Genomic DNA, 17,560 nt, shown 5'->3' with positions numbered 1-17,560 from the left:
ATATAAAGTGTATGAGAGAGACAAAAATGGACATTGGGCCGCTGGAAAATGAGGCTGGAGAAGTAGTAGTGGGGAACAATGAAATGATGGAGGAACTGAATAGATACTTTGCATCAGACTTCATGATGGGAGACACGAATAACATCCCCAAAGTTCAAGAGAGCCACGGGGCAGAGGTGAGTGTGGTGGCCAATACGAAGGAGAAAGTGCTAGGAAAACTGAAAGGTCTGAAGGTGGATAAATCACCTGGACCAGATGGATTACACCCCAGAGTTCTGAAGGAGATAGCTGAAGAGATAGTGGAGGCGTTAGTGCTGATCTTTCAGGAATCACTGGAAAATCATTAATGTAACCCCCTGTTTAAGAAGGGAGTGAGGCAAAAGGCGGGAATTTACAGGCCGATTAGCCTGACCTCAGTCATTGGTAAGATTTTAGAGTCTGTTATTAAGGACGAGATTTCAGAATACTTGGAAGTGCATGGTAAAATAGGGCAAAGTCAGCATGGTTTCATCAAGAGGAGGTCATGCCTGACAAATCTGTTAGAATTCATAGAGGAGATAACACGTGTGTTAGACTCGTTATCTACTTGGACTTCCAGAAGTCATTTGACAAGGTGCCGCACAGGAGGCTGCTCAGTAAGATGAAAACACACAATGTCAGAGGCACGGTACTAGCATGGATAGAGGATTGTCTGTCTGGAAGGAGGCAGGGAGTGGGGATAAGGGTGTCCACCTCGGGATGGCAGCTGGTGGATAGTGGAGTTCTGCAGGGGTCAGTGTTGGGACCACAACTTTTCATTTTATACGTTGATGATCGAGACAAAGGAACTTAGGGCATCCTGGCTAACTTTGCAGATGATACAAAGATAGGTGGAGGGACAGGTAGCATTGAGGAGGAGGGGAGGCTGCAGAAGGATTTGGACCGATTAGGAGAATGGGCAAAGAAGTGGCAAATGGAATATAACGTGGGAAGTGTGAGGTCATGCACTTTAGAAGGAAGAATAGAGGCATAGACTATTTTCTAAATGGTGAGAGAATTCAGAAATCTGGTGTTCAAGGTGACTTGGGAGTCCTAGTCCAGGATTCTCTTAAGGTTAACTTGCAGGTTGAGTCCGTAGTTCAGAAGGCAAATGCAATGTTGGCATTTATTTCGAGAGGACTAGAATATAGAGGCAGGGAAGTGCAGCTGAGGCTTTATAAGGCTCTGGTCATAATACATTTCGAATATGGTGAGCAATGTTGGGCCCCGTACCTCAGGAAGGATGTTCTGGCCCTGAAGAGGGTTCAGGGTAGGTTCACAAGAACGATGCCAGGAATGAAAAACTTATCCTATGGAGAAGGCTGAGGACTCTGGGACTATACTCAATGGGGTTTCGAAGGATGAGGGGGGTTCTGATTGAAACTTGCAGAACACTGAAAGGCCTTGGTAGAGTGGACGTGGGAAAGATGTTTCCATTAGTAGCAGAGACTACGACCCGAGGGCACAGCCTCGGAGTAAAGGGAAGACCTTTTAGAACAGAAATGGGGAGAAACCTCTTTAGCTAGCGATTGGTGAATCTATGAAATTCATTGCCACAGAAGGCTATGGAGGCCAGGTCATTGAACATATTTAAGACCGGGACAGACAAGTTCTTGATTGGTAAGAGGATCAAAGGTTACGGGCAGAATGTGGGAGAATGGGGTTGAGAAATTAATCAGCCATGATTGAATGGCGGAGCAGCTTCGATGGGCCGAATTGCCGATTTATGCTGCTATGTGTTATGGTTTTATGGTCTAAGGGGACCCTATAATGCTTCTGTGAGGGCCGGACACGGTTGAGGGCCCTGTCAATCACAGTGGGTGGAAAAACACTGTTAAGGAAGAAGGAAAACATGTCAGGGGAACAGTTTTGGAAAGTGATATCATCAGAACCCGCCAGCATCCAGCCTCACCTTCCGTTCCCCGGAGCTCCAGTGACAATAATGTTTCGAGACCACACCGGAGCACAGGCAGTGCCGACCGCTCCAGGTGGCGCTGGTGATACTGGGGATTCGTCGGATCTAACTGGTCACCATCCTTCGAAGGCGGAACATATGGCGTCACCAACCAGGTTAACGTCGGATTGGCATTCAATGGAGCTGAGAAAGCGAATGGCTGCGGAGTAGCTTTCACCTGCTCTTATCAAATGGCGGGGCAGTCTCAGGGTCTGACTGGCCTAATCTTGCTGCTAATTTGTTTTTTACATATATTTTCCAACTGGTAGACTGGTCCCTGCCACCACCATTATATATCGCTCTCAGTCCGTGACGACGTGTGCGGATTGCAGTGATATTACTGGATAACTTAAACACAAGCCAACATAGCGTTCGAAAGAACATATTCAACACTGATTAACAACAGAAATACCTGTGCACTTAATGGTTACAATCGCCCCAGTTTCGCAACTCTGCAGGCCCGACGCACTGAATGAGCAATCCGACAGTGAAGCCTCTGTTCCATTGCACTGAATCTTATTCAGTAACGGAGATCCTGTTTCTTGTGAGATGGGGCTGCTTGTTGAACTGTGATGGAAACCGCAACCAATTTGCTTGCAGACGACTTCGCCAGTAGCTGAATCCCACAGACTACTACAGACGGATCTCCACTGACCTCGGTAATAAACGTTTAGTTCACCAATGCAAGACGACCGCTGGCCTACCAGCCTCACGTGACTCAAATCTGTTAATAATTCAAGTGGAGAAGCACCAATTATGCAAAACAGTCTGCAACTGAACTGAAGTAATCATCTTGTAATCATTACAAACCACTTCAAAATCCGACGCTTAAATTGAGTCGATTAATTAGTATATTAATTATTATTACATGCATTAACGTGTCAGATTGTTTTAACGCTTTGCTATTGGCTTAATATTTTGGCTTAACTTCCAACACATCAATGTGTGTTTCTGTCAAAGACCTTTTGTCTGTTTTTCGAAATTATTTTGTTTTAAACTATGATATTGAAGCAATGTATGTTATTAATCTTTACAATGTGGCGCGGCTAACTGAGATGATACGATGGATGTGCCGCCTACACTCCATTTACTATGAAATCTAATTGAAATTTACTTAGAGATACAGTATCAGTATCAGCATAAGTGAACATTGAAATGTAATTCCGGGTATGTTTTGCCTCTTGGTGTCGGGCAAAAGATTTTACTTGAGCAGGAACTCAAAACTGGCGATTTCTACCTGCCAATGAGTCCTATTTGCACTGACCCGCAATTCCATGCAGCACTGTGTGTTATACATGACTTTTTGAGCGGCAAGATTGGGCATTGATGTGCAAAGTGCGTGAAAATAACACTATCCGCTGTGGCCACATTTCCTCTGTTCCTCCTGATCACAGACCAATTGCAGATTGCCCTTATAGAAAGTCGGCATTAAGGGAAGTAAAGGTTCCACCTGGCGGACAGTCAGTTTGAAAGGCAAAGAAAGAAATTGTGAAAAGTTTTGTCTTGAGAATTTGCTGTTATTCTGCTATTAACACTTCTGAAGGATCGTGACCAATCCCCGCTATCATTATTTCGCTCTGACACAGGGTTAGTGATTGGAGTAAATTTCAACAGATTCGAGGATCTTTTGACCATTTCCTTGTGCATGTCGCATTTGCAATAAAATGTAAGAGGATTTGATAGGGTCCATTCCAAAAGGTCAGAGGAATCAGTAGTGTTTTGGCAGACCATAATTTACTGGACGACTGTGAAATAATTCTTCGCATCTTTTGTGACGTGGCCTTTTGTCACATTGCAGGGCATGGACAGTTCACTGACTGATAGTGAAAATCAGAAGCAATTTTTCGCGCAATAGGCCTCGTTGATTCCTTGATTAATTTCGCAGAAATTGCATCACGATGCCCAGAATTCATAGGGCAGAATTTTCTGCCTAGCGAGCGGGCGGTCGGGGTCAAGCCAATCCCCGACGGAGAAGCAGGACCCAGCGCCATTTTAAGTGGGCGAGCCAATTAAGCGTGCCGCCCGGTGGGAAGCGCGATCCCTCCCTGTGCGGGCGGGTTGGTGGGGGAGGGTTTCCCAACGTGAGAGCGTGCTGTTTCGCGCATGCGCACAAAAGAGCGCGTATCTCCCTGAGGCAAGCTTGTACAATCTTTTAAAACAGAAAAATAAAAAACTCCTTAAAACGTCCCCCTAATGAGACAATCTCACAGGAGATGGGATATGTTAATAAATTTCACTAAAACGTTTTAAAAGTTTGTTAAACCCTACATGAAACCTCATCCCGCCGGTGGATGAGGTTTCATGTATTTTCAGAAGCCCGCTCGGGCTCCAGGCCTACCGATCAACCTTCAGGTTGGACGGGAAGGTCCTCTAATTGCTTTAATTATCCTAGCAATGGCCTCAAATGGCCATTGACAGGTCGGTGGGCCGACTGCTGATTTCGCTGTGCACTTGCCTTCCTGGGGATTTAAGTGGGGCGGGATAACGTACGGGCGACATTCTTAATGACCGCCGACGGCAAAATCCAGCCCATGGTGAATGAGCAAAGTGTCCTCTGGATCTTTAATTGGTAGAGTTCCAAAATCAAAGGGGTGTTAGATGTCGTTCAAATTGCATAAATTACGAAACAAAATTAATGCCTGCTGCATAAGGCTTTAATGCGATTTTTTTTTTTGCTATCATTAACAAGCTTGCATGTGGCATCTGCATGTATCAGATAAGTCACTTGCAACATTCGAGGACATCACGATGTCCTTAGCTCATTCTGGATTTCCATCCCAGCGCTTTGATCATCCACAGGCAAGGTCAGGATCCAGGTGATAAAAAAATGATGAAAGGATATCCGGGACTGCATGAGTTCACGATATTTCTGCAATACTATATCATAACAGTTGAGTTTTAGCGTGTGGCCATGCTTATCACTGGGGCCCCAAACTTGATAAGCATCGTGACATACTCCTCCTAATTCTTGGACAAATATAGCGGTCAGTGCATAAAATATCAGAATTATGGTGGAAAAGAGAGGTTGCTATGGAGAGGCAGCTTCAAAGTGCTGACAAAGAGAGGAATCCAGCTGGAGGAACTCTATAAAAAGACAATGGAAATTTATCTGGGAGAGAGAGTCAGGAGGATGAAGAAAATCTATGACAGTACTATTGCCAAGATTGCGGATGACACAAAAACAGGTTGGAAAAGCAAGTAGCGAGGATGACACGACGATTCAAGGGAGGAATATAGCCAGGTTCAGTGAGTCTGCAGGAATTGAAAGATGGAATATAATCTGGGAAAATATGCGCGTTTGCACTCTAGCAGGAAGAATAAAGGAAGTACGTATTGTTTATATGAAGAAGGAATGCTGAAACCTGCAGCACAGAGGGATTTGGGATTCGTTGTCCATGAGGTCCAAAAAGCTAACATACAAGTTCAGCAGGTTTTGTGAAGGCAAGCAGAATGTTGGCCTTTATTTTGACGGGAATGGAGTATAACAATAGGGAAAACTTGCTAAAACTTTCTAAGGCTCTAGTTAGACCACATCTAGAATACTGTGAACAGTTTTGGTCCCCTTACCTAAGGTAAGGTATACAGGCATTGGGTGCGGTACAGAGCAGGTTCACAAGGTTGATCCCGGGCATGGAGAGGGTTTTCTTATGAGGAGACGTTGAGTAGGTTGGGGTTGTATTCATGTGAGTTTGGAAGAATGAGAGGCAACTTATTGGAACATGCAAGATTTTTAGGGAGCAGACAGGGTAGATGCTGAGAGTTTGTTGTTCCTTTGTGGGAATGTCTAGGACCAGAGGGCATAGCCTCAGGATAAAACAGAGATGAGTAGGAATTTCTTCTGTCAGAGGGTAGTGATTAGGTGGATATTTTACCCCGAGGCTTTAAGAGACTGGGTCGTTAAGTATTTTCAAGGCTGGGATAGACAGAATTTTAATCATTAAGGAATCAAGGGGTATGGGGAAAGGCAGGAAAGTGAAGCTGTGGATTATCAGATCAGCCATGATCTCATTGAATGGCGGAGCAGACTCGATGGGCCGAATGAGGTCTTATATGGTTTTATGATCATATAACCGCCGTTCCAAATATTACTAAAATAATAATTTGCATTCTTAAATATGAATATTTAAGCAACTTTAGGGGCATGCTTTCAACAGAACCAAATGTCCACATTGGATGACTGCCTTGCAGTCTCAGGGTATAATCTCAGAAAATCACCATTGTGCGAGGTGAGTGGAGTATATCTTCTAAGCAACATATGCTAAATCAATGCAAAGGATTATTGTATTCCGATACTTAACAATTTATAATGCATTTTGCTCCAAGTGTAAAAAACATGTACCTTTCTGAGTCGTTGCTTCAACTGTAGCAATTTGACGGGTAGGGTGCAAAGAGGTTCCAACTGTTGCGTCTGAAATTTGAAAAGCGATTATATCAATTCTAACAAATGTAAATTGTTTGATTACTGGCATTAAATAATTGAACAAGAAAACTTCAACCTCAAAATAAAAACTTTGTTAATTTCTATGCGATCAACTGAAGCCCTTCATTCATCAGATATCCGTATAGGGAATAGTCACTGAATTATGGAATATTGCAACAGGGAAGGAGGGCATTTGGATGATTGGTTCTGCATTAGATCTTTTGAAGAGTAAAGCCATTAGTTCCACTCCCCAGCAGATGTCATAACCTCCCACGATGATATCAGTGGGACTCAGGAGGAAGAGTTTAAATGACTGAACATTTTCGGTAACAACCTACTCTTTGTATCTTCGCCAGTCAATTGAATTGCATTCTGAGTACCGGGAGCCCATAGAATTTCAAGGGATTATTAGATAAAGGCGAACACAACACATTTCCTAGGGAACATCACTCATCGCATTGAACCAACTCAGAGAAAGAGACACACATTTAGTTTCAATATCCGTCCATGGTAATTTAATCTACCGTCCGAATCAATTTGATCTGGCTCCATTTCTTAGCAATTGTGTGCATTGTGGTCAATCCACCCTGATAAATAATATTCCCACAATCATTTTATTTTATACATTCTAATTATCAAGTAAACTTCCAAGTAATCTTTCGAAATAAAACTTGATAAAATCCGATACAGTATATCTATCTGGAATCTGTGTGATAGTGTAGCGAGTTGACAGCCTGTTTTACATCATTCTCAATTTGAAATTCCATCCACATCAAAATCACCCTCATAAATCATTCTCATGAATTAAATTGTGACATTTATCTTATATCCTTGCCCATTCTGCACCTTCGTAAAGGAAAATAATATCATCCACGTGATTATATCACCAGGGCTGTGCGCTATTACACAGGTGGGATTTACCACGAACAGAACACTGTAAGAATATAGATTTGGGGTCCGTGGGATGAAGCTCACCATCTTAAAGATTTTCTGGTGCAGTTGTGGGGAACATTAACTCTCATGATCGGGTGTAACACGGGTATTCTTGATTCATGGATATGTTTTTAATCTCTTTTGATTTTCATATTCATTCAAAAAAATGGAAAGAAAAAGAGCAGAGATCTAATCTGCTCAGATGATTCCCGATCACCCTTATTTTGCATAGCCACAAATTGCAAGAACTGCCGAGTTCATCTTCATTTTTGTTTACAGCAATGTTGTATCGATTTTTTCTCTCTCTCTCTCCCACCAACCCCCATTATCCCCATGATGCCGGGTCATCTCTTCCTTATTCTCTGTGTTTCCATGACCACATTGAGTTCCCACAAGTTTTATTCTTTCACACAATTCTTCATTGCCAGAGGGTCTCATCTCTCCCATTACAACAGTTAGTGCAGGTATTAAAAAACACAAGACATTGGAACAGGGGCAGGGAATACGGCCCATCGAGCCTGCTCTGCCATTCAACATGATCATGTCAGATCTTGGGCTTCAACTCCATTTTCCTGTCTGCCTGCTCTCCATATCCCTTAATTATGTGAGAGACCAAAAATCTCCCTATCCCAACCGTAAATGCATTCAACTGCGGAACATCCACAACCCTCTGGGATGAAAATTCTAGAGATTCACAACATTTTGAGTGAAGAAATTTACCCTCCTCTCAGTCGTAAATGATCAGTTCCTTACCCTGAGACTGTACCCCTGTGTTTTAGATTCGCGGAGCAGCAGAGACAGCCTATCAGTGTTCAACCTATCAACCCCCTTCAGAATTTTGTAATTTTCAATGAGATCACGTCTCAATATTCTAAACTCCAGAAAATATAAGCCGGATTTACTCAGCCTCTCATCACAGGACAACCCCTTCATCCCAGGGACCAATTTAGTGAAACTTCACTGTACCACCTTCAGTGCAAGTATATATTTTCTAAAATGCAAAAACTGCACAAAATACTCCATATGTGCTCTGCTAATGACCATGTACGAGTGTAGCAAGATTTCCATATTCTTGTACTCCAATTCCCTTGCACTAAAGACGAGCTTTCCATCTGCTTCCTAATTCATTCTTAGGCCTGCTAAATTTGTACGCCCTTTGTAGAAGCACATCCAAGTATCTTTGAGCAACACACAACTGTCTCCCCTTTTTAAACAATATTCTGTTTTGTTTGTTCTCATGACCAAAGTGAATAACTTCACATTTATTGCGTAACCTGTAAATGTCTCTTTGCTGCCGCCCTACAGACTAATTTTCCACATAAGTTTCTGTCTCTTCATATAAGTGATTAATATAGACGCTAAATAGCTGAGACCCCAGCACTGATCCTCGCAGCACTCCAGTATTCCCTGTCTGCCAACTTAAAAAAGCCCCTCTTATGAGTATTCTACATTTTAAATCCCTTAAGCAATAATCTGTCCATGCTAGTTTATTACCTCCAACTCCATGAGACATTATTTTGCCTATTAACATTCTGTACCACACCAGAAATGCCTTTGTGAATACACGATTACTACATCTACTGGTTCCGCTTTAACTACCCAACTTATTGCATTCTCACAAAGAATCGAAGGGGTGTGCCAGGCAGGATTTCCCTTTAGTTAAACCATGCTGACCATCTCTAATTAGATTATGTTTTTTCTAAATGAATTGTTAAAACTCCCTTATTCGTGGATTCCAGCATTTTCCCAAGAACTGATGTTTGACAAACTATTCTGTCGCTCAATATTTTTTTCGCTCCCTCCTTTCTTCAAATCAGTGCAGCATTTGACACCTTCCAAACTATTGGGGCCAATCTTAAACCTATGGAATTTTGGAACATCATAGCTAGCACAATCTATACATCTGCAACTATTTATTTTAGAACACTATGGCGCAGGCCATCAAGTCCCGGGAATTCGTTGGATTTTGGCCCCTTCTCTTTCTCTAAGATTTTACCACTGCTTTTGTTAATTTCCCTAAATTCCTCGTTTGTAGTAGCCCCAGGATATTGTCTATTTTGAGGATGGAACTTCTGCCCGCGGTTGCAAAGAGAGACATAAAATATATGTTCAGTGCCTCCGCCATTACTTCATTCCCTGTGATCACTTCCCCGGCCCTGGTTTCTAAGGGACCAACGTTAATTTTAGCTACTCACTTCCTTTTTAAATATTTTTTTAAAAAGCTATTATAGTCTGTTTTTACATTTCGTGCTATTACAAACTCATATTCTATTTTCTGCATTTTTCCTCGTTTTCAAAACTCTCCCAAACCTCAGACGTGCAACCTTCCTTAACATTGTGAGTATCTTCTTTAAATCTACTACTATCCTTCACTTCCTGTTTTAGCCACGGATGAATCCTCCTTGCTGAATTTTTGTTCTTCAATGGAATGTATCTTGTTGAGCATTTTATTTTTAAAAAATATTTCCCCCTTTCCGTTACCTCCATACATTTCAGTCTAATTGCCGAATTAACCTGAGCCAGATCTCGCATATAACAATGTAGCTTATTCAGTTTACATTCAAGATTCTTTTTTGCGATTCAAATGTGTCACTTTTAATGTAAGACAGAATTGTATGGTCTAATAGCCATTGTTTCCCATCTGATCTTTTATAATGACACTTCTTTTTAACACTGTTTCATTACTCAATATTTGATCTAATAGCAATTACAGAAGCATGACGCAAGGCGATCAAAAGAGAACGAATCTTATCCCTAGTCATTTCCAACACGTGCCACTCCAAGATACTGTCATGGAAACAATCTGCAAACTCGCCTTCTAAAGCCATCATAGTCAATTGATTTTCCCAATCTATATCAAGATTAAAGTTTCCTCCAAATAATCACATTTCTTTTGTTGCAGGCTCTAATATGTTCTTCTTTAATAACCTGTCCAACGGTATAAATAGTGGCTGGTTGCCTATAAACTGCTCACAGCCGTGTTTTTGACTCCTGTTGTAACTAATTTCAATCTGATTCTACTTCATTATCTTTGGTGACAAGATTCGTTCTCTTTTATGTCGTTCTGTCAGCATTTACTATCAGGGTTATCCCACTTCCTTTCCATTCTGCCTGCCCTTCAGAACTGTTGTATAGCCTGAAATATATAGTTCCCAACATTGATCGCCTTGCATCATGCTTCTGTAATTGCTATTAGATCTAAATAATTTAACTTTCTTTTTCCTAACTTATTTCAGATGTTTCGTACATACAGATAAAGGCAGTTAATTTCATTTTTTACTTCTGCTCCCTGCAATGACGATAATATTTAATGTATTTTTTTGTTGCTAACACTCTATCCCTTCCTATTCAACTCTGCTTGCCTTTGCCCTCATCTCTTTACTGTTCCGATACTTCGACCTTTCAGTTTGGAATTCTATGTCTCCCTTCACCCGAACATCAACAACTACACCACCCCCCGCAACCCCGTCCTGATTGGCATGAAATTTCATTCTTAAATTAAATTAAAGTTTCTTTTTCACTTGATAGGTCACGGTACCCACCAAGTGACTGTAAGAAAGTGAATCACCTAACGGCCGTTAGTTTACTGGTGGAAATTGGTAAATAAGTATTAACTGAAATCCGCCGGATTATAGAAACCTCCACTCCTCTGAAAGTTTTGGGTTTGTATTGGGCTCTGTGTTTAATTATATAGTAAAGAAGGCTGACACATTTGCATTAATCTCCCGCCAGAAGTGCAGAGTGAATTATATATATTGGCATCCTCCAGAGACTCCCAGAATCACATATGTGAGACTTCAGCCACTTGGATTCACTCCACGTGATAACAAGCAACTTGCCACTCCAGTAAGCAAGCTGTTCCAGTACAGGTACAACACTGTCATCAACCAGGCAATGTGGTTCAAGAATGCCCTGTACACAAAAAGCATCGCAAATCTGAACCGACTAATTATTCTCAGATTCCTCTCAACCGTCCGAAAAGTGGTTCCTGGGCTCAGCAACAGTGCTGTTAAGCGTCGTTTAATTGGCAGAATCCTGAGAGTGGAGACGGGGATTCCGTTTCATGCAGAGCTCGCTAGGGGTCTGGAACTCTTTGCCTGAAAGTGTAGTGGAGACGGAGAACCTCAACTAATTTTTCACCTGCCTGGATATGCAATTGATGCCCAGTAATATCCAGAACTACCAATTCCTGGGAAATGGGAGTAGCTTGGGTGACTCGTTCTTCAGCCGCCGCAGACATGTTAGGCAGAGCGGCCTCCTTCTGTGATATAGTTACCTACATTTTCTAAATGTCATAAATACCTGGAATTAAGGAAAGTGTAGGGGTGTCAGAAGACAGCTGGGGAGTGACGATACGTGAATTTCTTCTTAGGACAGCAAGCACAAACACGATAGGGTAAATGGCCTGTTTTTTTGTTATAAAGATTGTATGATTATAGTTCTTCAAAAAGATAGGCTGTTGCCTTGAGAAAAAGCGAACTTGCTCATGAGCTCTGTAGCAAATTGAATTAAATAACGTATGGAATTTGCAGCCCAAGTTGCACCCTGTCGAATATTATTTTCTATAGAAAGAGATCTATTATGGATCATAGACCAGATGTCGCCTATTTCGCACTGCACTAAATGTTGAAAGTACTCCCTCTTTCCTCCCTTCTTCTGATATTTATTTCTGTTACCCAATATTAAATCAAAGATCCAAATCTAAATCAAACAAACAAGGTTTGTTATTTGATTCGAACAAGACACAAAATAGTGAATTACATTATCTTAAATTATTATTTCGAATGTAAATCCATTGCGCCTGTCAAGGAACCTCAGTTCACATCAAACCACTATAGCTGTCCGCCAACTCATGCAGCGGAATAACGGCAGGCCGCAATTTGTGCAACAATAAGGCATGGGTCGTCATACATGTAAAGCTGTTATTTATCTTAGCCCATCGCAGCTGACCAGTGTCTCGAAAGGTTTTCAATGAGCAATGCACAGATCAGAAAAAGACAAAGCCGCTAACTGCAGAAACACTTACTGTTACATGGGGGTTGACATTGTCCCATCCATCTCTTCCTTAGAAGTGTGGAGCTGATAAATTGTCAATGATCACCATTAAGCGCAAGGAAATTTGCCAAAGAGTAAACAAAAGGTAAAAGGGAGCGCAATATAATAAATGGCGAAGGATTCTATGCGACTGAGTGAATTGTGCCAAATCACGCCAATACATTGCAAACTTTCCAGATTTCGGAAAAGCAGAATTGCGAAATACTTACCCAGTAAAACTTGCAGAATCATCACGAACAACCCCAAGCGATGCATTGCACGGCAACTGTACCAGAGAAACCTGTTTAGAATCTGATCAATGGATCTGCGAAGGAGCAGTACCCCAGCGCGGTGAGAAAGACGTGCTCTTCAGGCAGCGGTTCAATTTAATCAGCGGAAAGTGATTATTAAATCCAGGACTCCGACTGATTTCCGCTTTCCTTTTTCAGGACCAGAGAATTGGATTCGATATTATTACCAATTTAGGCAAAGCGACATCCAAGCCGTGAAGGCGGGAGGGGTTTTATGACCTCGAAATCGCCCGACAGGTAATCAGCATTCAGATTTAGAAAGTATCAGGGGGTTGGATTTAATAATGCTCAATTTCATTAATTCGTGCAATTTCCTTCGGTTTATATACAGTTACGTAACGAACAAAAAGGCCCAGCAGCCACAGAATATGACGAAAGATCAATACAGTTGTTTGTACGCAGTGGTATCCCTCTTTACCCAGCGAGTGCAATGGCGGAACGTCACGCTGAGGGTCTACATTGTGTCCAAGGCCACAGCCCTGCAAGGTCCAAAACTTAACGTGATCGTCTAGACAGAGAGATAGCGAGATAGACAGACAGACAGGAAACAAACAGACAGACAGAGAGAGAGAGACAGGCAAACTCTTCTCACTGACACGATTAATTTGTCTCTCCGTATCTGAACAAGAATAGCGAAAGTGTTTTCAAATCGCAGAAATATTTCAGAATTTCAATTCATTTCCGTAAACGGGGATGTTAAACCCCTCCCCACCCCGGCCCCGCCGCCACCACCACCACCACCGGTGATGCTAAACTTACCACAGGGAAGGATTCCCACTGCGAAACTCCTAGGCCCAATTTGCATGAGGCCAGCAAGTTACAAATACCTCCGGGTTGGCACCAGGCAGTTTCACAGGTGAAAACTGTTTGAATTTCCGTATCCATCATTGATGGCAATGGCCCTCAGATGGAACTTGGAAGTACGAGGCAAACAATCTAGAGGAGCCAATTTGAAATTCATCCGGTGGGGATGGAGACACTGATCAGATGGATGATGAGCATTTGGTAACAGGAGGGATTTTTTTTTTTTCCCACTCGTTCATGGGATGTGGCCGGCGCTGATCTGCCAGTATTCATTACCCATCTTTTGATGTTTTATCTCAGAGGGCATTTAGGAGCCAGTCACATTGCTGTGGGTCTAGAGTGACATGTAGGCTCGTAGATTTCCTTGCCAGGTGGGGTTTTTTTTTACAACAGTCAGCAATGGTTTCATGGTCATAATTTACAATTCTAATTCCAGATTTTAATTGAATTCAAATTCCACCATCTGTCACCATTCTCGCCCTTTCAATAACGCACGTCATTGCTTTATTTTTCCAGCTTTCTCTACATTTTTCCATCTCTATCCTAGTTTATTTCCAGAGACTAGATGCATCCCTCTGGCTGTCGTTCACTGACGCGATTTAATTCTCCTTCTCTGCCTGCCTCTCTATGTAACTCGCTAGATTTCCCGTTGAATATGCATCTTTCCCTGCTGTGCCGCTGTTTCGTTATGTATTTGTTTCATTTACTGGTTGTTTGTCAAATTATATATATTGTGTAAATTAAGTTTCACAGAGACATACCCAGTAACTTGAATTATAAAAGCAAAGACTAATACAGTACAGAAGGAGGGAATTCGGCCCATTGTGCACGTGATGATTTTTTTTGCAGCAAAGTACAGTTTAATCCCATTTTCCCGCAAGCATGCATTTATATACCTTTGAGAATTTAACCGATTTCCGTTTAAGAGAAAAAGCTGAATGACCTTTCAGAGAATACATTCCGCATCACAAGAATTCGATATTTAAAAACATGTTTGTACAATTTGTTTAGCTGATTCTTGGCCAATCACCGTCAATCTGTGTTAACAGCCATTCCGACATTGATACATTTCCTCTTTTTTCAATTGACCCAAGCCACTCATGATTTCGTGCACTTTAATTAAACTTTCTATGTTGGTGGAGAGCAATACAGATTAACTAGTGTCTCCGTATAACTGAAGCCTTCGGTACCATTTGATTAAGTCTCATCTGTAAACACTCCAAGGTTTTAACACCCATTTATAACTTATAACGCAATAATCCAGTTGCGCCTTAACCAGGTTCCAAAATTGCTGTAATATAAATTCCTAGCATATGTACGCTATCCCTCTATTAATAAAGCCATTGCTCGTTATTTCTCTCCTCAACTTGTCCTGTAATGAAGTTTATACACGTATGTTCGCAAGTCTCGCTAATCTTGCGGCCCCTTTAGAATCGTACAATTTGGTTCAAATCGCTCCTCCCTATTCTTCCTTTGCCTGTGTTAAAGTTAATCTCCATGTGCCTGCAGTTTTTGCCAGTCTATCGATGTCCTCATGAAATCCGTTCCTGTCCTCCCCAGTTCTTCCTAGAGTTTAGGGCTTTGTACCACACGTTTGGGCTGTGATTTTATCGGAAAACTCGATCAAATTAATCAAGCATGAGTTGCATTTAAAAGGTCCACGCTGAAGGCCATTTATTCTTGTCTTTAAGGTTTGTAAGTTCAATATTCCAGTTAAAAGTTTGGTAAGGTAGCTGACTCAGCTGGCTGTATGGCGGTTAACTGTCAATCACGTGAAACCTGATTAGGGCTGAATAGGTGTTAATCACTATTTGAAGCTTAAACTAGTGTGAGTTACCTCAACTCTATTTAGGAAAGGGACTATTTGGAATCACAATTCAGTGTGCCTGCATACAAACAGAGGAGAGAGCTCATCCTGAGTGAGGGACAGCCAGAGTGAGTGTGGGTATTGGCAGTTGGTGCACCATGGGAATTCTGTGCCTAGGGGAAAAGGTGCTCTTTGAATTGTTCTTGGCTATCCAACTTCTTAAACCTTCAGAAAGTGTTCTTGCTCTGCTGCAGCAGTAGAGGCTACAAGAGAAAGGAATGACTGGCAAGTACTGGGTCAGGCTGGGTCAGTGTTTACTACTTTAATTGCTCAAACTTTAAGGTCTTTTTGTGGTTTATAGTTTGCATATTCTATAATAACGAAGATCAGGAAAGAAGGGCCCTCGACTAATTGATTTCAAAGGTTTAACTAAAGGGATAAGTCATGGCAGGAGAGCTCAAAGTCGTGGTGTGTTCCTGTGGGAAGCCATGAGCATGTCCAATGCCAGGGACCAGCATGTGTGCAGGAATTGTGCCGACCTGCAGCTCCTGGAACAGCAAGTTTCACAGCTGGAAATGCAGCTGGGGACACGGTGTGGAGCTGGGACAGATTATTTTTCAGATCACTGCAGCAAGTCCTCGTACAGTTAAGTACATAAATGCTTGATTATATCTTGTCCTTGTCCGTAAGTGTTCTAATTCTGACGATGCTAAGTTCACTGTTCCCAAAATGCACTGCCAGGGTATCATACTCCGGTGCATAATCCATTCCTCAGATCTTGATCCATTACTATTTCCTTCCTCGTTGGACTGCTAACACACTGGACGGGATGGATCTCCAGGACACATTTCTGAAATTCAATCTCTTCTTTACCCTTTACACTCTAACTATTGCGGTCTGAATTAAGATATTAGTGATCCCAGCCGCACCCAAAATCCCCAACCTCCATTACCACTACTCTCTAGGTCTTGCACGTTTATTCTAGCTAGGTGTAATCTTGCTCCTCTATCTCCTTTCCACTATTTGGTGGCCTACATAGCTTATTCCAGGAGGGCAATAAGCCCCCATTTTATTACTTCTAAATAATTAGACCTTATCATTGTTTTCCCAACTAAATTACCCTTCCCCTGAGATGCAATCGTTTATTTGATCAACTTAACCACCCGAACGTCCTTTTTACTTCTATATTTAATTTTCCTGAATAGGTTGTAGATATAACATTAACTTCCAGTCCTCGCTTCTTTTACACAGGCCTCTGATATAGCAACTCTAGAATCGCTCAATATGGATAGTTTACTCATAGGTTACCCACGTTATTGAGCAAGTTCAGTGAATTTATTTACTTTCACTTTAAACGTTATTATTCAGCTCTATGCTTGAATTCTTTCGAATTACTCCTACTTCTGAAGCATTCTAAAAGAGTGTCATTATCCTCACCCGAACAATTGTCCCTCTCCTTTGCCCTCTCTAAAATTTAATCCTATTGCCCAGTCATCTGTTAAATTAGTTTAACGTCTTCCTGGCCAGCCAGACATGAATCACACCTCTGCTCAGGCCTTACCAGCCAAATTAAATAGGCCCCTCCTGCTCCAGATATGGACGCATTGCCCCGACGCCATTATACAGCATTTGTGCAGCAGCTTGTTAACCTGTATTATCTCATTCATTTTATGCTCCTAAGTACGCGGAACTAGGAACCATTTAGAGAATGCAAACTTCGGGCCCCTGTATTTTTAATTTCCTTCATAGATCCTGAAAATTTAATTGTAAGACGTCTACCATTTCCTATCTAGCGTCATTTTGTGTCAGATGGTTCACTTCTTCTCATTACTCTGCACCCAGCACCCTAAGCCACAGCTTCAGAGGAAGCCTGCACTGCTTGCCTTTTCCTACAATCCCGAAGGACTACGCACGCAGATCCTTCTAACTCTCCAGAGCTGCTGGGTGAACACGTCTTGAAACATGACGGCCCCAATTTTCAAAGACTCCCCATGCATGGCAGTGATTTAATACACTCTTCAAACTCGAAATCCTGAGTTTTAGGTCGAGCAAGTGGAGGCACTCCCGAATCTATAGTAATCCATGCCAGCCAAGTCTCCTGAAGATTCCACAATATACAATAATCGCAGTCAAAGTATCTCAGCTGTCAAATTATCTTGCTTAAAGTTACCTTTAAGTCTAATCTTCTACTCCGACAATTAGATATATTAAAATTGTGTTTTGCTCTTGATTTTTTTTTTTTTGCAAAGCTGCAGCTGTGAGCCTGGAATTTCCCGTCT

General features: G+C 41.9%; 1 protein-coding gene across 1 annotated transcript in view; it reads right to left on the bottom strand.

The window, feature by feature from the left end:
* The window catches only part of LOC121272872 (deleted in malignant brain tumors 1 protein-like), a 35,787-nt gene extending 24,222 nt beyond the window's left edge, over nucleotides 1–11,565 (bottom strand). The window contains exons 1-3 of the mRNA XM_041179711.1: nucleotides 11,466–11,565; nucleotides 6,312–6,380; nucleotides 2,385–2,696 (exon numbers count right to left, since the gene is read on the bottom strand). Of these exons, the coding sequence (XP_041035645.1) occupies nucleotides 2,385–2,696; nucleotides 6,312–6,380; nucleotides 11,466–11,565 (481 nt within the window). The remainder of the gene's footprint in view (nucleotides 1–2,384; nucleotides 2,697–6,311; nucleotides 6,381–11,465) is intronic.
* Between the last annotated feature and the right edge of the window lie 5,995 nt (nucleotides 11,566–17,560).

This window comes from Carcharodon carcharias, chromosome 2 (assembly GCF_017639515.1).
Source record: "Carcharodon carcharias isolate sCarCar2 chromosome 2, sCarCar2.pri, whole genome shotgun sequence".
Lineage (NCBI taxonomy): Eukaryota > Metazoa > Chordata > Chondrichthyes > Lamniformes > Lamnidae > Carcharodon > Carcharodon carcharias.
This window is presented reverse-complemented; position numbering and strand designations above follow the sequence as displayed.